Consider the following 19,708-nt stretch of genomic DNA (forward strand, 5'->3'; position numbering starts at 1 on the left):
TGCCCGCCCCTTCTTCCCCAGCTTTTCTTCCCCTTCTCTTCCACGAGGGAGCCGCAACCGCTCTTTCTCCCGCATGACCAATCTTTCACCTGCAAGAGGCTCAACTCTTCCTCCTTCCCCGCCGCATAAAGCCGCGGCTGCAAAGGGTGCTTTGGCAGTTTTTTATCTTCTCAGACTCGACTGAAACCTTGGCCCTCACCCAATCGCCATATCTTTGACTTGGACAGTCCCACGATTTGCAGATCTTCTCCCCCCCTCCCTCCACCCTCGACTTATACATGTGCACGGTTCACCGTTCCTACCCAATCAGCCACATATTTCCCCAGTTTCTATCCTCTCTTTTATGAATCTTCATCGCCCCTAAATCACAGGCAAGCCCCCTGCACTCAACCATTCTTTCCCAAGACATTGGTTGTGGCCTAGTTACCTTGAACCATGAAGCTCTTCTCCTCCAACGAGAGGCTGAGCCCTCAGACGACATCCACGACCATGGTTGAGCTGCTCGAAGTCCGTTCCTCTGGCGAGAATAAGAAAGACAACGATGCAACTGGAAACGGAAACCAGCTGCGGCTCATTCCCATGCCCACGGCGGATCCTCGAGGTATGTTTGGCAAATCGAGAACTTGCCCCTCTTTCTCTCTATCCAAGGACAGCCTCTTTTCTCTCTCCAGATCAGAGCTGACACTGCCTTCTAGATCCTCTCAACCTGCACACATGGCGAAAGTTGGCGGCTCTCAGCTCCTTGTGCCTGTTTGGCGCCATGGCCGCTGCCGCCGAGCTGGTCCTCGGTGCCATGCTGCCCGTCTTTAGCTTTCAGTACGCCGGCATCGATCCCAAGCTGCTGACCAAGGTGCATCTGCCCGAGGGCATCAACGCGCTCACCATCCTCGCCGAGTTTCCTGGCCCCCCCATCTGGAAGATTTACCTACTAGCTTCGCTTCCCATCTTGATGATGGGCGCGACCAACATCATCCTCATCCCGCTGGCAATTGCGACCGGACGTCGCAATGTTTTGCTCGTTACCGGCGTCGTGGCCATCGCGGGCTGCGTAGGATCCGGCTTCAGCACCTCGTTGGCGACGCACCTTGTCTGCCGTTGTATTCAAGCCGTGGGTGCCGGGACGATTGAGAGTCTCATCCCATTCATCTTGCAGGACATCATCTTCTTCCACCAGCGCAACGCCGCCATCAGCGTCGTCTTTGCTACACAGGTAAGTCTTGGACCGCTTACCAGCCTACCTGTCTATCATCGGGAGCTAATGTTGTTCCGTTGGTAGGGTTTGATCATCGTTGCGCTCGGCGTGGCAGCACCGTACATTATTGGCTACGCCGACTGGAGAGTCATTTACTTTGCGACGGCCGGTGCTGGTCTTGTCTTTTGGGTTTGCCTCTTCTTCTTCTTGCCCGAGACCAAGTTTGACCGTTCGGAGGATGAGAACCGTAAGTCTTTTCCGGCACCACCATTTTCCACCAGTGTACTCTAACAAACTATTCAGAGGGCATTCCCGCCGTGCCTCTTCGACCGGGCCAAACCCGGCCCGATATTGACCACGTCAGCTATCCCCCCCGCTCCTTCAAGGACGACATCAAGCTCGTTCAGTGCAAGGTTGACTGGCGAAGCGGCGTCGATGCGCTGTGGTCATGTCTCCGGACCTTTTTCTACCCGCACATGCTCTTCGTCACGCTGCTCAACTCGGCTGTCATCGCCATGGCCCTCGCTGCTGGGTACACGGCAGCTCCGCAGCTTCTCGCCGATCCCTGGAGCTGGAACTTTTTTCACCTCGGCTTCTGTCTGTTCCCGCTCATTGTCGCCGCCGGCGCGTCCTTCCTCATCTCTGGCTGGGGCGCTGATCAGGTGGCTAATTGGCTGGCACGCAAGAACGGCAAGCGAAACCCCGAGTTCCAGGCTCTCAACTTGATCATTCCGTGCGTTGTCGGTCTTGGCGGGTGCATCCTCTTTGCCATCTCGGGTGATAACCCTGCCAAGTATCATTGGATGCTGTTCCTCCTTGGGCTTGGTATGATTTCGTTTGCCTTTCTTGCCACAAACACGATTGGTATTGTCTATGTGCTCGAATCCTACCCGCATCTCACTGGGCCGGCACTGGTCAACATTGCATCGTTCCGCCTGGTGGTGGCTTTTGTGCTCTCCTTCCGAGTCTCGGAGTGGGTTGCCGAGCTGGGCTACATGAAGACTTTCGTCATGTATGCCGGAATCCTCGGCGGCTTCATTCTCTTTATTCCCATCATCTACAAGTGGGGACCAAGCTGGAGAAGACGTTGGCCTGGACTCCCAAGAAAGTGAGGCTTGGACAGTGACTGGGATTCGCGATTTTGCATGAGCTGAGCAAGGCCAGTCAGCGCTGTACCCATCGAGAGGGTTATGACGGCTGCCTTTGGCCATTTGCAATTGGCCATTTTGTTCTATGTATTTATTTTTTGCATAGAAAATTCCAATTTTGAAAGTCAGGTAAATCCGGTTTTTATTTTATGCAATGAAGCTGGTGGCCATTTAAAAAGCTCCTCCCCTTCCTGGAGAGTACGGGTTAGGGTTAAACTGAATTAGGGTAAGGGTCAGGCTAGCGCGCAGCAACACTAACCCAGACGTGTGTATGTAGTAGTAATTCGTACGTTTCACTATCTCACAATTCAATTCTTTTCCGTCATGTCTATAAAATATAAACCTTGTAGTATATTGAAGCTGCTATATTCTCCTCAGCCCCTCAGGTTTCTATTGCAGGTCAGCGCTGGGGCACAAGGAGGACCGAGCAGCCATCTTGTACTTACACTTCCCGCCATAGGCTGCAATGGCATTGTTGAACGCGTCGTCAATTTCCGTGAGCACCTGCTGGGTGACATCTTGAAAGTCGGCACTCAGCTTGCCGGCGACCTCGTTTCCCAGCACATGCGCATCCTGCCTCAGCTGGTAGACGCACGCGAGCACGACGAGGCGCAGCTCGCGCAGCGTGCCCTCGAGGTTGGTGATTGTGACCAGCACGCGGTTGATGACGGGCTGCAGGTTCAGAAAGTCGCCGCCAATGTCAATGGAGTGGTCGCCAAACGGGGCGGCGGCCTGCGTGTCCTTCGTCGTGCTGAGCAGCAGCTTGTGCACCCGCACCGAGTCGACCTCGAGCTGCAGCGACCGCGCGATGCCCAGCGAGCCGGGCTGGATGCCCTTGGCGTTGTTGTCGAGCGTTTGGAGGATGGAGCTGATGTTGGCGATGTCGTCCCGCACGGTTTGGAAGTCGGCGGCGTTGGCGGCGGCCACGAGGCCCAGAAGGCTGAAGAGTCCCAGGAACCGCATTTCTTTTTTTCTTTCTTTTTGATGTAAGATGGTATTTTTGCTCCTGTAAACCAGATGATGGCATTCACCAACTAGCGGACCAGCTTGAATTAAACCAAGTCAATGGGTTGTTCCTGCACTCGAGTCTAGCCCACGACTCCACTGGTTCCATTCGAGTCGCCTACGTCTACATATGTGCCATCAGAAATCAGATACATACATACGTACCGAGGCGGGACTAATTTTTCCTCATCAGAATAGTCTGATGCCATGTGCCTGATTGTAGTTGCCTTGCAGTGGAAACAAGACGGTCCATTCGAGATTGGTCCTTTAATAAACCACAAAACTCAGCAGCGGTAGATGGTGAACATGGCCAGTTTGCACACCAACCTTTGACACCCAACTGCTTCACTTGTACAAATTAGTACACTCTTCAAAATGCGTTGGTTTCTATTGGCTTCTATTGGCCTCGTCCATGCGGTCGCCTACGCGCAGACGCCAGGTACGTCGTTGCAATTCGTGTCGCCCCAAGCCAAGACATTAATCTAAACTACAATTCCAAAAGTTTCATCGGATGTGTTTGACAAGATGGTACGGTACGCGGCCTTTTCCGCCGCGTCGTACCAGGAGGACTGTCCGACGCCGCCCTTTGGCTCCAGCATTGTGCAGAGCTTCGACGACGCCGACACGGGCACCCGCGCCGCCATTTTCCGGGACGAAAAGGCAAAGGAAATCATTGTCGCCTTTCGCGGCACCTCGTCGCCGCGGGAGCTCGACGCGGACCTTGCCTTTGCTCTTGTGCCGCTCAGCGTCCCGGGCACGAGTTGCTCTGACTGCAAGGTAGGTGGTACATGGTGGCAAGGATGACGCAAATCATGTCCTGACCAAGACCTTTTTTTTTTCTTCTTTTTTTTATAGGTACACGACGGCTTTCAAAGATGCTACACCGCCATCATGAAACCTCTTGCGACTGCTCTTCAGGGTCTGCTCTGCGAAGCCGACTGGCGATTGGTCGTCACGGGCCATTCTCTCGGCGGAGGCATCTCCGCCATCGCGGCGCCTTCCTTTGCTGGGCTGGGCTTCCAAGTCTCCGAAGTCTTCACCTTTGGCGAGCCACGCAACGGCAATGCGGCCTGGGCCCAGTACGCGAGCTCGGTGGTGCCGGATGAGCAGTACTACCGCGTGACGCATTTCACGGATGGGATCCCGCAGATCCCACCGACGGTCCTCGGCTACGTCCACCACTCCCCTGAATACTATCAGAGCGAGGAGACGAACAACACTGCAGCGTCGACGTGGAAATGCGACATTGACTCGCCGGTAAATATCCTCGCTCGCTCCATTCAGCGGTGCCGTCTGTCAGCAGAGGAAGCTAACAGGGCGAATTATAGAAATGCAACGCCGGTCAAGACTTTGGCACCACTCTCGTCAATAATGCGCACGTATCCTACAGCAACACCGTGGTTGGGAGCTCCCTGTTTGTGCCTGCATGTGGCGCAGTGTGGCCGTGATCTAATCAAGGGGGTGGCTTTTGACCATCTACGCAAAGAAAAGTCACTTTATTATCTGTATTAGTTGTGCGATTAAAAAAATCAATTATTACATATTTTGGCGTCTTCACTTAATTGACTTTGGTACATGGCGAATTGCTGGACGCTGTCACTACTCTCAATTCATGACAGTCCCAGGGCGACAATCCAACCGCTTTACACTATTTCCCCATTTCCCCAGCGTGTTTCATAAGCGCACTAGTTCTTTTTAGGTCCAACCCCCGGCTTTGAGAGCGTGGCATGGACTGTGTAGATCTTGACATGCTCCAGCGAGCGACCGAGGGAGGCCATCTTGCTCACCGATGCCTCCGCAACTGACCAGCATCGTCAGAATGATCGATTCGCAAACCTGGGGTTGCGCTGCTTCCCCAACTTCTTCCATCAGCCCTTTCCCTTCAATGACGGGGAATTCCCTTGGCGGGTGTGAGTGGGGGGGGGGATCAGCATCATGGATGCCGACCGAAACTCACATGTACTAGTTACGGTCTAAGTCGTAATCATGGCCGCGCTCATCTGTCATGAGTCCACTGCAGCATATGTGCGGGCTGGTGTGAATCTCATTAAATGAATTCCTGCAGTCGATAATCCATCGTATGTAATAGTAGTATTTTTTCGACGTGTGCTTTCTTGTCAGTCGCTCTCCCAAGCCATCGCAACATCTCCAGTCGGAGCCGAGGCCGTGCCTGACCGCGCTCATGTACACCAACTCGCCGCTGTATCAGAAAACTAGGACTCAATAGGCTGCCTACCATTCTCTCAAGAAACGCGCTTCATTCTTCAAATTTGCTTCAATTCTACTAATTGAACGTTGACGAAACTTCTGCCCAGCATCAATTGAACATCCAAGCCGCCATACTACTACCACAATGCGAATTCACACACTCATACCACTACTCGTCGCACCGGCCCTCGGCCATCTTTGGCAGCGCGACGGAGGCAGCATCATCGACTCCATATCGTCCATCTCGACTGAGCTCTCTGCAATGAGCGCCGCTCTGGACAAGATCCAGGGCCCCGACGACGCCCAAGCCGCCGTGGATTTCCAGAACCAGGCCACGCAGCTGCAGACCGATCTCCAGACCGTCACAGACTCGGTCAAGAACTCTGCGGCTTTTGACGACGAGCAGTCTTCCGCCGTCGCATACTCTGTCGTGGGCATCACTGATGTGACGTATGCCGTGCTTGGAAAGGTTGCCGCGAAGCGCGACGTGTTCGACAAGCTGGGCGGGAGCGCCATCACCGGGCTTGTGCACGATGAACTGCAAGGTCTGCAGAATTCTACCATGGGATTCGGCGCGGCACTGACGGGGAAATTTGTCAAGACGGTGCAGGATGTCGCCCCTCTTCTTCTTTCCTCGTTGGAGTTTCATTTCTACGAGACAATCCAAGTCTACGCAAGCAGCTGAGGACAGTGGTGGGCGGTCCTTCAATGACTACGTACAAACAAACTACAGTATTGAGCAAGTTTTTTCTCGTGGCGTACAAAAACACAAGTTAGAAAATAAGACAATTCTTTGTGGCCCCGAGTTTTCTAACCCTGACCCTAACCCTGTGTGGTAGTGCTCTTTGCTATATACGACCGTTTTCTTTTTGGGCGTGTCGTTATCAAGCTACCATGTGAAATTAATACATTTATAGCGCAGTTGGAGATTAATGATTACCTTCTTGCGGTGGTTACCCGATGTGCAACAAGGATACAAGACGCAGCCAATATAGCAGGCATATCTCAGTTGTGGTCATCACGCCCCCCTCTCCACACTCCTGTCTACATTAGCGAGGTACACAATGGGTATTTCACAATTTATTTCATTGAAGCTAGCTATATTGACAAATTGAGTAGTAGCAGTTAAACTCCAAGCCAAGAACAATCAAGCTCCTACGACCAATCCTCCTCAAAGGAATCGTTCCAGGCGAGTGGACCGACGGAAGGCCGGGGCAGCGGTGGTGCCACCATATGCGGCAACACCTCTGTCAAACTGGGCGAGGATCTGGCTGACGAGCTGGGTAGCGACGTCGGTGAAGTCGGCCGGGACCTTGGCGATGATGGCCTTGCCCAGGGCGACGGTGGACGTCCTAAGGCCCTTGATCTGGCCCGAAGCAATGGGCGTGACGATGAGGAGCTTGTCAAACTTGGGCTTGACGGCGATGAAGGCGTCAATGGACTTTGAGGCGTCGGCGATGATGGTGTTGACCGTGTCGGCCAGGCTGAGAGAGTCGTCCGAGGTGAGCGGCTGCGAGGCGTTGGCGACCTTGGTGCCCTTGTCAATGTTGGACTTGAGCGAAATGCCGGAGAAGAGGACGGGGATGGCGCCAAAGATATCACCCGAGAAGCTGTTGAGCGTGGCCGTGAGCGAGTTGATGCTGCCGTCCACCGTCTTCAGGGCCGCGTTGATGGCCGCACCGTCAGCCAAGACGGTGGCGGCCAGGGCCATGGGCGCGACAAGGTTGGATAGAAGCATTTTTTATGTGTGTGTTGTGTGTGTGTGTGTGTTAAAGAGGGTATATTGTAGATACGAGTGCGGGGATGATTGGCTTCTACAGTAGATTAGAGTTTTGTTATACGCGAAGATGGAGAGTATTTATAGTCAATCTTTGCGCAGTACATTGTAACGATGCAATTCAAGGTCATGCTGTTGTGATTCTGTCTTAGTGCGGGTGAGTTGTCAAACAAGTCCCATCCGCTTGCGACCACAACTCGTCCTGTCCTGGCATATGAGGTCCAAGATGAGGCCAAAAGAAGAGACACTTTTGGTCAAATCACAGAATCCATGCCTGGATGGGCAAAATGGCACGCTGCGTCCACCCCATGGTGCCTCGGCGATCAAACGCTCCATGTCGCATATGTGCTAGCCACGAAGAAGGCATCTGTGCGCATACATATGTACATACATGGGCAGCGGCAACCCCCGCCATTGACGCCACAAAATATCAATTGGCCTTGCTCCGGTCAGCTACAGCCTGTTTGTCTTAGTTTTTTTTATTCATCCGCCCCATTCGACACGGGCAGCAAGGAAACGTGCGTCCAGCAGGTTCCGTGCGCTCCGGAGGGCCGCGCTTCTGCCCGCCGCCCGCACGGCTGATCATATGTGGCTGTTACCCCGTGAATTTCCCCATCTCCCCCGCATTCTGCAAGGTACTGCGCTACTCGTCAGGTTGGGGGGGATACGGTGATGGGTGCTGTGAACTGCCGATCAGCCACGCTGAAGCCACCAACAGCACACCAGGAGGAACGTGCCTTGGTCGAGAACAAGGCCATTGTATGTACGATCAACACTTTGACAATGCTTGTCTGAGTTCAGCTTACCGTAACTGAGCTGTTTTTCTTCCTTCGCCTCTCGGCTGTGGAATGAGCGCACATGTGAATGTGCTCCATGTCTCCGCCTCATGGGAAACTGGGTATATAACAAGACACACGCCTGGCTGGTTTTACATTTGAGACAGCAGCAGCAGCACTCTCTCTGGCAGTTCCGCAGATCACACTTCTACTCATCACATCTTTCTCTTTACTAGAAAACGTCTCTCTCTTCTATTCCACAATGAAGTTCCTTGCCCTCGCCTACCTGGCAACCGCCGTTGCCGCCAGTGTTGTCCGCCGCGACCTGGCCACCATCACCGGAGTCCTCACTGCTGTCGGTGCTGATCTCGATGGCCTAAACACTGCCGCTAAGGGCTTCAGCGGCGACCCGACCGCTCTCCTCGATGCCTCCAACAAGGCCATCCAGGGCCTCAAGGACGGCGATGCCAAAATCCAACCCCTGCCTGCCCTGAGTCTCACCGACGCCCTCGGCCTGACCGGTCCTGCCAAGGACCTTCAGACCAAGGGTGACGCTCTCCTCGCCACCATGAAGGACAAGAAGGCCGCCATTGCCGCCGCTGGCATGTGCGATGTCACCCGTCTCCAGGTCGCCGATCTCCAGTCCGCCTCGGACGCTCTGATCAAGTCCGTCGTCTCCAAGGTTCCCACCGCCGCCCAGTCCATCGCTCAGGGTCTCGTCGCCCCTCTCCAGAAGGATCTTGCCGACGCTGTCGACCTCTTCAGCGCTGCCAACTGCCAGAACGGTGGCGGTGGCTCTACTTCCGCTCCTGCTTCTTCTTCTGCCGCCCCTACCACTTCCGTGGCTCCTACTTCTACCAAGCCGGCCACCACGACTGCCGCTCCCACCACCACCAAGCCTGCCACCACCACCGTTCCCACCATCCCTGCCACCACCTCTGCTGGCCCCGGCCCTACCACCACTGCTCCTGGTCCTGGCAACGGCACCTGCCCTGCTGCCTCCACGGTTACTGTCACCTCCACCGACACCAAGGACTGCACTCCCACTCCTACTTGCACGAAGACTCCCCCCGTTACTGTCACCACCACCACCAAGGCTTGCCCTACTGGGTCCAAGCTGCCCTGGTAAAGGTGAAGATGCGAGTTGTTAGTCCCTCATTCCGATATGCCTAGTTTAGGCGAGCAAAGAAAATATTTAGTAGCAGGTGATGGTCCAGACTTAACAAATGTATGGGTAGTATGCCTATATAGTTTCTGAATATAGTTACCCTCATCGATTATGCATTATACTTACATTGCCATTGTTTCTACAAAGTGACTACTATCTCAATACTGCCTATCATATGCTCCAGCTAACATTTCTCTCAATATCCTCACCATTCTTGAGTGGGCATTCAAATACCTTCATCCTCATTTCTAAACAGTGACTACAACCTCGATGCTTCCCACAATCTGCTTCAGTCAATTCATATCAAAATATGCTCATTGCTCTTGATTCTACGGTTAATGGCACTATCGTGATCTATGAACAGTAACTACTACCTCGATGCTTCCCGCAATCTGCTTTCTGTCAATTCTTCTCAAAATATACTCATTGCTCTTGATTCTACATTTAATGCCATTATCGTCATCTCTAAACAGTAACTACTACCTCGATGCTTCCCATAATCTCCTTCAACCAATTCTTCTCTTCGACATCAACTCCCACGAATCTTGTGCCGCCGCTCAACACTTCCCCCGTGACAGTGCCATGCAGAGCCAGGCTCGATGACCCTCGCTGTACATATGTGGCTCCTTTTTGCTCTCCAATCCGATGTCCATTTTTGTCCTGGACCTCGTATATCACAGTACCCAGATCAACTTCAAATTGAGACGGATTCACCATGGAGATGATGCTTTTCATGCCATCCGCGGCATTTTCCGTCTTGAGGAGGGTTGCCTGTAGTGATTTCAGTCCCTTGAGATGAAGAACCTTGTGGTAAACAATAGCAGACTTCATTCCCATAGCCTTGACTGTTGTGTGCCCGTTTTCCAGTCGTAGGGTCAAATCTTCGTCTTTCATGATCGCGGCAACAAAGGCTTTGAATGCTTCCATGTCGACAATGCTGATCAGTTGCTCGACAATGGTGATTTCAGCACCCAAAGAACCCATCTTGATGGCGGGCACATCCAAGCGTCCAAATGCACCACACGGTCCGACGAGGTCCACTGTCATTGCCGAAATTGTAGCCGTTGCGATACCGATCTTGGTAGCTTTGCCTTGCAAACTCATCAAAAAAGAGCTACAGTCGGGTTAGTCTATTTCGGTTTTAGGAATTTCAGCAGCTTACTTTTCGGTGGCATTAGTTATTTTGATCAGATCAATCTCCAATTTGCTCTTGTTCAGAATTGCTTGAGTAATTGCGTTCATTTTGATAGAGATTATAGAGTCGTTTGCTGCGTAGTCTTGAAGCTCTTGAGAAGTTGTAAAGGTCTTGATTGTGTGAAGCAACTACTAGTGGCAAACATACGTGCAATACACAGACTATATACTAATAAACACACATACATATGCTATCGTCATTCCTCGAGTGGCCTCACTTCTGACCTCGAAAACTGTTGAGGTGCACAGACGCATGCGTACAGCCCTACGTATGCGCCTGGCAATCGTCGCAAAGGAGATTGGTGCCGCGTCATTCGATGCATGCCTTATATCATTCTGCGGGAGTCCCTGGAGTCGTATCACATGTCTGCATCATCCACGTCAGTCTAATGAGTCATGTCACATGTCTTCATGTTCTTGCACATCCCTGCCGCATTGCGACTACCTAGGGCTTAGGGCGATAACTAGTTCCTGGCACGTTTATTCGTGATGTACTTCTTTTTACGTCAACCAGCAGAGAACAAACCTCGAACGCTATTATCACTTGTAACCATGGTCAACAACTTGTGATATGTCTTGAGTCTTGCATTGGTTGATCCAGTATATTTTGATGGTACTGAAGATGTTTATTATCCTAATTACTTCTTATTCAATCTTTCTGTTAAAATTTCCATTTATCCGTCTATTTGCCTTATTCTCTAATTGTGTGACCGCTTGCAGCGGAAGCGGCTCCAACTTGTCTATCCGGCACGGCCCTGGCGCGCAAGCTCACGCGGCGTCTATTGCTCCGCCCCCGGCCATATGTAGGCTGGCCTCGTCTAAAAAATGGGCACTGAAACTTGTGTATTCCATTCAATATTCTCGGCGTAACACTCGACGCGGTCACGGCATGTTCCAAAAACACGGTCCCATAATCTGGTCTGCTTGCCGTAGTTGGCGCTGGACTTCCATCCCTTGCGGTGATGCAGATCGTGGTCTTCGATGATGAGCTCCGCTGAGAATATGCGCAGCAGCCAGTTGAACGGATTCGGTGGTGTGGCAGCCATCCGAAGACCACTGTGACCAGCTAACTCGGCCCAGACAATGTATTGGTGACATACCCACCACTCGTAGAATCCCATCGGAAACCCCATCAACTTCATGGTAAAGTAGGTCAGCAATGGGATACCAGCAATGTCGAAGATTTCCTGCTCCGTATCCGCAAACAACGTGAGAAGCGGATTCGGGTGCTTGGTCAAGTGATGAGTGCGATGGTACTGCCAGAGCCCGTCCACGTCGTGCATCAGTCGGTGGTACCAGTAGAACCAAAAGTCGAGGATGATCGCATAAAGACCGGTCTCGAGGGGTAACATGTATAGCTGTATCGATGCTGGAGCTTGGCTCACACGGTAGGCCAAGAAGACTGTGAAGACTGGCCGGACAGTGGACGTCGACACGAGCGATCGAAACACTTTGAAGACACTGTTGTCGGGCACACCGTCGCGCTCATGGACGTCACCGTCGAGAAAGCCAATCTGCCCGCCGATGTGACGCAGAATATGCAGCTCGCGGATAGCGTTCAGCTTGAAGGCGAGGCTGTAAAACACCATTGCCTGCCAGGCGTTCAAATTGTGACCCGTATAGACGGAATACAGGTGGTGTAGCAAAATCGGCGCAAAGGCATGCGCAAGGATCCAACGGTGCTGATGCCAGTCGCTCATGTACGGCACCTTGTCGGTCTTGGGGTGTACAGGCACTTCCTTTCCGAGGTCGACATGATGGAGGCGGAAGATCTCGTAAAGCCAATGAACAATGTTCCATTCAGAGTGGTCTTTCTGCCGCCAGGTGGACGCTATAGAGTCCTTTGGGTTTCGCTGCACACTCATCGTGCCGGCGTGTATGTAGGTTCAAGGAAGGAGGGTACTCAGATAAAATATATCTTTCCTCCTAAGGAAGGGAATATGTAGGCGAGGGTGTCTTTGTTAAATAAGCCAGAAACCTACAACACAAGTCCTGCCGGGTGACCCTGGGGCCTTATATCCATAGGCAGGTTGCGGAAATTCGTAACTAGTGTGATTGTGAGAAAACAAATCTCCTTGCCGTAATCTTACAATTCTAGTATGATTTGGTTTCGTCTCCGAGGCATACGTGTTGCCGCGCGTAAAAGTCGCATTCGCTCGGGTGTGTACGTACCGTACCGCACATGTAGTGCCTCGGCATGACCATCGGCAGGTGGCCTGACTGGCGATACGGTTTCCTGTCAGTAAGAGCTGAAGGCTGGGCCAATCTTACTACGATAAGATGTTTTAATGCACCCTAAGAGATATGTACGTAGTCCTGTGAGTAATTAACACGCCATCGTCGACTTTGGCAGGCACGCAGTCCGCTACCCTATTTTCGACGCCCTCAACCTTTCATGCTTCAGGGAATAGCCCTGTATCCCGCTGGTAACAAATTTGATGGTTGTAGTGATGTGTAAGCATAGTCTTTGGATAGTAGAAGTGCTAATTAACTTCATTCGGCTTCACTGTCACGATAAATGCTCTTTGCAATGGACCAAGACAAGCTGTCTGAATAAGGTCAGTTAGTGCTGTGAGGGGGGGGCCACAAGGACGATGATGGCGGGGCAAAGTTTGATCTCTAACCGATCAACGCCGAGCTAGCCTCGAAACCTAACCCAACAAGAAGCAGGATAAGGTCCTAATTCTGTCACAACATTCTTTGATGCTGTGAAACTTCACCGGCTCGATAATTCGGTCGGCTTTCGACGGCTATCTGGCCAGGAAACCTGAGTGTACTGAAGGAAATGTGAATTCAAGTAATGAGGTTCGTTGGTACCTGCTCCAATAACAATAACGTCCATCTCACCACGCAGATTCCTCCCGAATATCTCCAGAATGGGACTTGTACAACGTGGTTTTTCGACAACCAACGACACACATTTCCAGTTAGGCGCATCACGTGCACTTGCCTTCATCATGCCAGCGAGTTCCCCTCTCAAGCATCCTCAATACAAATTCTAACGTTTCGAATATCACACAAAGCCTCGCCATGCTCAGCTCATTTGATATTCTAACTGAAGCCAGCCGCCTTCGGTCTGGAGTTCCATGCTCATTGGCAGACGAAGATCCCCATTCAGGCCGTTCGCATACGGTGTCCAAAATTGTTTTTGAAGACTCTGTCATTTGGGCTGCCCGGACAAGTCAAGATATCAGCAGCTGGAAGCATGAGCTGCGCGCCGTCAAAAACTTCCAGCATGTTAAGCAACATCGTCCAAATATTAAAGCGCCAGATATATATTTCCGAGATGATCACCCTGTTACATATTCAGAATGGGTCGATGGTGCACCACTGGCTGTCTGGAATTTTCTCACTCCTCTGATCAAACGGCAAAGGCTTCTAGATGACCTTGCAGAGTTCCTATTGCAACTGTGGACTGTTCCAGCTCCGCCTGCCTCCACGTCAGCACAACCACTATATTCTGAGTGGCTCACAGACAGCCTAGACCGTGGTCTCCGACGAACTCTCGCCGGAACTGCAAAGTGGGGGGATGCTATTGACTACCTGATCATGCGATCTATGATTCCAAAGTATGCCGAACAGTTTGATTCCTACTCTGGCATCGGCTTTGCTCATGGAGACCTGAATGCATATAATATTATGAAAAGCCATGACTTCCACTTAACTGGGTAAGTATACTACTACACCTCTTCTCATGCTTAGCATTTCATATACTAATTAAGGGTTGGGCTGAAAGCGTGGTAGATTGGGATTGGATGTATCTTGCCCCGCTTCCAGTTATTATACATCATCCCTGGTTTATCGCCGACATCCCAGGGTGGAAAAATGATGGTGTGGTGGATGGTGACAGCTTTGCGGAGGACCGTCTGTTCCTTGAAAATGCAATCAAGAGCAGAGAGCTCTCCCAGCAACTGCCTCCGGTAGTGTCAACATTGCTAACCGGCTCCGAGAAGAGATTGTTTTTCCAGTCAGCCTTCCACTTCAAAGATATTCATAAAAACTTTGTCAGGTTGCATTGCCCACGGACGGAAGAAAATATCAAGGCTGCAAAGTTCCAGCTAGCTGCTGTTCTTAGATTGTATCCAGAATTAGGTAGCATGGAGGGACCACGTACTGCTGGGAACCTGCTAGAGGATTCAGCTTTAATATCCACATGATAGACGCTATTAGGGAAGACGGTACTTCTTACGTATAATTTGTGTGGGGGTTGTACCGGCAGACCTACTGCCTAGGTGCTTTTTAACGAAATAACGCAATAACGAAAATCCCGTTATCAGGACAACGTGCCGCGGGTTGGCCCATGTAGACTTGACACGCGTTCCGCCGAGGTTCGCTTGACAGCAGGCTGGCGGACCAAACTGCTGTAGTTCTGGGCGATTTTAGTTGAGTTGCTCGTTCCAAGCCTCACTGATTCAGCCCTAAACTTACGCCTTTGCCCAATAAGGCTGAGGGCGCAGCAGCGTCTACCTCTTCATCAGGTAGGTTATTGACCAACCCTGTTGTGCCTGTTCTCTCCACCGGCATCTCCAGCAACTCATAATTTTGCAGTACGACGCAAGCTCTGCCTCTCGAGGCTTTGTTCTTCTTTTCTTATTCTGCAGGTAGCAGGATATGGGGCGCATGCATTTCCTGATCAGCGATTGGTCTCCGAAGCATGCCTCTTTCGCATATGATAATTGCACTGTTCAAGAGCAGCCCAACACCTTGTCGGCAGTGCAATCAGTCCTTGATAGCAGATGACGTGAGGTACTGGTGATCTCGTCACGTCACGGTAACCCAGGCTAAGCAGCGATTTGGCCTAAGCACGGAACATGAACATCTGTGGGAACTCGGTCTGAGACACGATGTAGGCTCTTACTGCGATCGACATCTACATTGTTCATGCGTGTAGTATTATTACCTGCAATGAAGTAGTTTGAGAGTTTGAGTCGCCGCACCAGTTCACTCCACTCCTAGCTCCTAGGTACCTACCAAAGGGGTAGGGAGGTTCGGTAAACTGTGGGTCTTGCCCTTCCATCACGGAACGCTTTAACCTGCCTTCCGGGTTTTTCATTGCTTCCATCCACTTTGCGCCGCTTCCTCACTTCTCTTCTCAACTAGCTTTTCACTTCCACGAACCACTCAGTTCTTTGCTCCCAAGCGCCCACGCCACTTGAGAGGACAGCTGCGTGCTGCAGAATCTCCCTCTTCGGCTTTGACACATGCAAACACGGTAGTACCGTGCGACCTCGCCAGCTGGCCTTGTGAGGACTGCCGCGCGTTCCCTACATTTCTCCCAACCCGTCAATAGCATTCGTCACCATGGTACGAGAGTCTCCGCAGACATGTGCTGGACATTGACTGACAACGCTTCCGCTAGAATCCTTCTGTTTCTGGTGCCACTTTGGCAAAGCATTCCTTCGAAAGACGCGTCGACGAAACCAAGTCGTCAAAGAGGTAAACCAAACACTTTTTATGCCTTCAACCCCACCGAACACATTTGCCTTGTATGATGATTTTATCAAATGGGAATCTCTCCTAGATAATAATGCGGAGAAACTGATATCATTCTTCTTGTCTGACAGGCGACACTATTCCACCATCCATCATCTTGCCCCCTACTAAGTGACGCTTGCTAACAAGGCCATCATCAGTGTTATCAATGCTTTGATTCTAGACTACCTGACGGTGGAAGGCTATCCCAATGCTGCAGCAAAATTTTCCAAAGAAGCGAATCTGCAGCCTCAACAAGACGAATCTTTCATTCGTTCCCGGCAGGAAATCCAAAACTGCATTCATGGCGGAAACATCCAATCTGCCATTGAGATGCTCAATGAACTCGACCCCGAGGTAGGCCATATTGCATTTTGACTTTCATCCCTCCACATGATTAAAACAAGAGTTATACATGCACCACGCATATGGTCCGGCATCGGTCCGTGATGATACACAACCACTTCTTTCATGACATCCCACCCTCACCCAACGCTGATGTTCTCATTCTCCTTGTTAAACCAACGCTAACCAGCAAATGAAGATTCTCGATTCGGAGAAATCCTTACATTTCTCACTCCTGCGTCTGCAGCTTGTCGAGTTGATCAGGGCCTGCTACGCCACGGGAGCTGACATCAGCCCAGCGCTGCAGTTCGCCACAGAGCACCTAGGGCCCCGGGCTCCTACAAATCCCAAGTTTCTCGAGGAGCTTGAGAAAACCATGGCTCTTCTGTTGTTTCCGCCGGAGGCTCTCGAGCCACAACTAGCCGCACTGCTGAATCCCGAGCTTCGCCGAGTTGTAGCTGACAGTGTCAACCGTGCGATCCTGGAACGGCAATCAATGAAGCGCGAGGCGGCGATTCGTCGGCTTGTTAAAATGCGAGCGTGGGCAGAGTCTGCCGCTCGGAGTCGCGCCTGTCCTCTGCCTGAACGACTTGAACTTGGCCTGACTACTGATGATGCTCCCCAACGCCGAATCAACCCTGAAAATGGGCACGAACCTATGGTGACGGTATGATGAACATGATTATGAACTGGATGGGCGTTCTTTTGTTTAATTGGATCTGCGATCCAAGTGTAGTTGTTCTTTTTCTTTTTGCGTGGGGCTTGGTTTGGAGTTTTGGGTTGGTCCCACGGTGGTCCGTGCTGGCTAGAGTTGCAACATGTTTTCAAACCATTGATACCTCATTGCCAAACCGGCAATATATATACATATACCAATATTGTATTATGCATTATTTTGATCACTTGTCCGCTACTCCTCTCAAAGATTGAGTCGATGACCAAGGGAGCTGCACCCTTATAGAACATGCGTGTGGAAAGAACAGTTGATTTAAACAAATGAGATATTTACAAAGTCTTCTAAGTAGAGAGGCCGCCGCAGCTTATTTTGTGCGGATATGCTTGAGCTTGCGGGCGCTATACAGGAAGTTGTTGGCGTAGACCTTGGGAGTGAACTTGCGGGTGTTGGGTTCCTGTACAAAGAATTCGTAGCCCTGCTTCTCGGCGAAGTGGATAGCGTCCTCTTTGGACTCGAAGCTGAGATGTGTGCCCTGCATGTAGTCTCCAGACGACTGCCATCCCATCAGAGGGTTCTCCCAGCGGTGGCCTTTGGGAAGAATGTCCCAGTCCATGCGCCAATCGTGGCCCCTCCAGGTTCCGGACTGTGTGGCGGCCTTTGTTTCTTTGTATATTCTGCAGGAAGTTAGAAGAGTATTCTCTAGTTAGGTGGAAGTATAATTCCGCGAGTCCTACCTGACGGTGCGAGCCTGAAGCTCCATGGGAGCACCAGAGGTGACAGCGGCGGAGCGAAGGTCGTCGGTGCCGTCCTGAACGGACCGGGGCACGGGGGTAAAGGTCCTGCGGCATCGTTTAGCATCATTGTGCATCTTCAATTTGAAGGGGGTTCGAAGCCACTTACGAGGTGGCCTTGTCGTGGAGGGTATCGAAGTCGGGCTGGTTGGCGGTGCTCGGCGTCCCGATAACCTCATGCTCGCTGTGCTTCGCGATGGAGCTCTGGAAGCGCTGGGTGGGAACGGCCAGACGCGGCACGGTGGCGCTTCGCAGAATGCGGGCAACGCCCTGAGATCGGAGAGTAGTCATGGTGGATTGTGGTTGCCGCTCAATTGACAACGAAAGAGTGTTTTTGTCACTTGCGACGAGCAGCAGTTCAGCGTTGATGAAGACTGGAGCACAGTTCCAGGTTTGGCGGCGCCAAGCAGCAAAGGGTGGGTGCTGATTGGCTCACAACGGAGCGACGTTTTGCCGGGACGAGTGCTTTTCGGAACGGCAACGCTTTAGTCTGCTATGGCAGCACCACCACCTTCAATTCGCAAAGCCATCTGAAATTGAGCAGTCCGTACGACCGGTGGCCGCAGAAATTCAAATATATTGCACCGTACGCAAGATTCAGCCAACCACCGACATCATGAGCTTCGTCACCCGCCGTGGTCTTTCCACCCTCATCCCCCCCAAGGTACGCCAACGCCCAATTTTCGCCGGACCCCCGTGATGTCCCGGGAACTTGTCTCGAGAGCCAATTGCTAACCGAATTCGCCACAGGTCGCCTCTCCCAAGGTACGAACTCGATCCTCCTACTAGCGACGACTTTCTGGCGACGCTGGCGAGGCGAAACGCCGCGCAATGATCCATGGACCTATCGCCGAGACGCGCCGAAGACGCCGCCGCGCAGCACGCCCTCGACATCGAACAGACAACGCTGACATGAGGAAATTATTAGGCTATTGGTGGTGCCCCCGACGCTCTGCGCATGCAGCGTGTCGTCAGCTTCTACGAGAAGCTTCCTCGTGGTGTCGCCCCTGAGGCCAAGGCCAAGGGTCTTCTCGGTCGCTACCAGGCCCGCTACTTTGGCAAGAAGGCCTCTGCTACCCGTATGGATTATCTGCCCCAAAACTTGAGCTTCTTGCGAGAAGTGCTGGTGCGCTGTGTTGGACAACGGTTGCTGACATGTGGCTAGCTATCATCCACGCCATTGTCTTCCTCGTCGGCATTGGTTATGCCCAGAACTACTACTTCCACTTGCGTAAGACCACTTTGAAACCGGATTGGTAACAACGGATGAGACAAAGTATGGCTAACTGATGACGGGCAGGTCACCACAAGAACAACGCTCACTAAAGAGCTCATTTGGTAAGGCGAAGAACATTCGGTGACAACGGAAGGGCTGTGTAAATAGACTCTTAGAGGGTGTTGTCATGCCACACCTGTACTTCCTTTTGTAACAACTCAGACATTATTGAAAACATTTGGACACTGCCGTGGGTTGATTCGTGCGTACATGCTATGGAGAGCCAGACGGGATGTCGGAATTCGTCTTGGAAAGGGATTGGGTGCACTTGCATTGCGATGGTAAGCCAGCCGTGAGGGACAATGTTGAACTGAGAAATCGAATCAAGTTTGGAGTTGACATATGTGTCTATATGTCGCCGTGGGCGACCGAGGACCGCATCTCTGCGTGGGCTGGGCATTGATCACTGACGCCACTGTTGGGCCGCAATATTTGGACAATAAATGGGCCATGACAGGCGCGCATAATACACCGCTCATGGTAAAAAAGCAATAAAGCAAACGTGAGTTTTTCTGGCAGAGACGTATTATCGGCTGGGCTGAAAAGAGGTATGGATGGAGAAGAGATAAGTTGGCGGCTGACGCAGCACAGGACATGCTTCACAATGTATTTGGTAAAGTATGGCAATGATTCGCGAACGTGCCGCGGGAAGGCGGGAAAGGAGAGGGAGATTACAAGAG

General features: G+C 51.8%; 11 protein-coding genes across 11 annotated transcripts; 6 read left to right on the forward strand and 5 right to left on the reverse strand.

The window, feature by feature from the left end:
• Positions 1 to 435: 435 nt before the first annotated feature.
• CCM_00406 (MFS transporter, putative) lies at positions 436 to 2,304 on the forward strand (the record flags this gene model as incomplete). The annotated part of the gene is made up of 4 exons (XM_006665566.1): positions 436 to 601; positions 696 to 1,210; positions 1,277 to 1,439; positions 1,496 to 2,304. 4 exons carry the CDS (start codon positions 436 to 438, stop codon positions 2,302 to 2,304), a joined length of 1,653 nt encoding a protein of 550 aa, XP_006665629.1.
• Positions 2,305 to 2,648: 344 nt separating this feature from the next.
• CCM_00407 (uncharacterized protein) lies at positions 2,649 to 3,303 on the reverse strand (the record flags this gene model as incomplete). Its single annotated transcript, XM_006665567.1, has 2 exons — positions 2,649 to 2,668; positions 2,787 to 3,303. The coding sequence occupies 2 exons, from the start codon at positions 3,301 to 3,303 to the stop codon at positions 2,649 to 2,651; spliced, it is 537 nt and encodes a 178-aa protein (XP_006665630.1).
• A 417-nt stretch (positions 3,304 to 3,720) lies between these two features.
• Positions 3,721 to 4,793, forward strand: CCM_00408 (ferulic acid esterase A faeA; the record flags this gene model as incomplete). Its single annotated transcript, XM_006665568.1, has 4 exons — positions 3,721 to 3,784; positions 3,848 to 4,122; positions 4,201 to 4,602; positions 4,674 to 4,793. The coding sequence occupies 4 exons, from the start codon at positions 3,721 to 3,723 to the stop codon at positions 4,791 to 4,793; spliced, it is 861 nt and encodes a 286-aa protein (XP_006665631.1).
• A 905-nt stretch (positions 4,794 to 5,698) lies between these two features.
• CCM_00409 (uncharacterized protein) lies at positions 5,699 to 6,238 on the forward strand (the record flags this gene model as incomplete). Its single annotated transcript, XM_006665569.1, has 1 exon — positions 5,699 to 6,238. The coding sequence occupies one exon, from the start codon at positions 5,699 to 5,701 to the stop codon at positions 6,236 to 6,238; it is 540 nt and encodes a 179-aa protein (XP_006665632.1).
• Positions 6,239 to 6,724: 486 nt separating this feature from the next.
• On the reverse strand, positions 6,725 to 7,291 carry CCM_00410 (uncharacterized protein; the record flags this gene model as incomplete). Its single annotated transcript, XM_006665570.1, has 1 exon — positions 6,725 to 7,291. The coding sequence occupies one exon, from the start codon at positions 7,289 to 7,291 to the stop codon at positions 6,725 to 6,727; it is 567 nt and encodes a 188-aa protein (XP_006665633.1).
• Positions 7,292 to 8,368: 1,077 nt separating this feature from the next.
• CCM_00411 (cell wall galactomannoprotein Mp2/allergen F17-like protein) lies at positions 8,369 to 9,235 on the forward strand (the record flags this gene model as incomplete). The annotated part of the gene is made up of 1 exon (XM_006665571.1): positions 8,369 to 9,235. The coding sequence occupies one exon, from the start codon at positions 8,369 to 8,371 to the stop codon at positions 9,233 to 9,235; it is 867 nt and encodes a 288-aa protein (XP_006665634.1).
• A 504-nt stretch (positions 9,236 to 9,739) lies between these two features.
• Positions 9,740 to 10,516, reverse strand: CCM_00412 (uncharacterized protein; the record flags this gene model as incomplete). The annotated part of the gene is made up of 2 exons (XM_006665572.1): positions 9,740 to 10,388; positions 10,437 to 10,516. 2 exons carry the CDS (start codon positions 10,514 to 10,516, stop codon positions 9,740 to 9,742), a joined length of 729 nt encoding a protein of 242 aa, XP_006665635.1.
• A 770-nt stretch (positions 10,517 to 11,286) lies between these two features.
• Positions 11,287 to 12,667, reverse strand: CCM_00413 (Fatty acid hydroxylase; the record flags this gene model as incomplete). The annotated part of the gene is made up of 2 exons (XM_006665573.1): positions 11,287 to 12,321; positions 12,641 to 12,667. 2 exons carry the CDS (start codon positions 12,665 to 12,667, stop codon positions 11,287 to 11,289), a joined length of 1,062 nt encoding a protein of 353 aa, XP_006665636.1.
• Positions 12,668 to 14,017: 1,350 nt separating this feature from the next.
• CCM_00414 (CTLH domain-containing protein) lies at positions 14,018 to 16,958 on the forward strand (the record flags this gene model as incomplete). Its single annotated transcript, XM_006665574.1, has 3 exons — positions 14,018 to 14,136; positions 16,102 to 16,297; positions 16,485 to 16,958. 3 exons carry the CDS (start codon positions 14,018 to 14,020, stop codon positions 16,956 to 16,958), a joined length of 789 nt encoding a protein of 262 aa, XP_006665637.1.
• Positions 16,959 to 17,325: 367 nt separating this feature from the next.
• CCM_00415 (NADH-ubiquinone oxidoreductase 18 kDa subunit, putative) lies at positions 17,326 to 18,043 on the reverse strand (the record flags this gene model as incomplete). The annotated part of the gene is made up of 3 exons (XM_006665575.1): positions 17,326 to 17,635; positions 17,696 to 17,800; positions 17,862 to 18,043. 3 exons carry the CDS (start codon positions 18,041 to 18,043, stop codon positions 17,326 to 17,328), a joined length of 597 nt encoding a protein of 198 aa, XP_006665638.1.
• Positions 18,044 to 18,368: 325 nt separating this feature from the next.
• On the forward strand, positions 18,369 to 19,094 carry CCM_00416 (mitochondrial F1F0 ATP synthase subunit F Atp17; the record flags this gene model as incomplete). Its single annotated transcript, XM_006665576.1, has 5 exons — positions 18,369 to 18,416; positions 18,503 to 18,517; positions 18,681 to 18,878; positions 18,918 to 18,983; positions 19,053 to 19,094. The coding sequence occupies 5 exons, from the start codon at positions 18,369 to 18,371 to the stop codon at positions 19,092 to 19,094; spliced, it is 369 nt and encodes a 122-aa protein (XP_006665639.1).
• Between the last annotated feature and the right edge of the window lie 614 nt (positions 19,095 to 19,708).

This window comes from Cordyceps militaris (genome assembly GCF_000225605.1).
Source record: "Cordyceps militaris CM01 unplaced genomic scaffold CCM_S00001, whole genome shotgun sequence".
Lineage (NCBI taxonomy): Eukaryota > Fungi > Ascomycota > Sordariomycetes > Hypocreales > Cordycipitaceae > Cordyceps > Cordyceps militaris.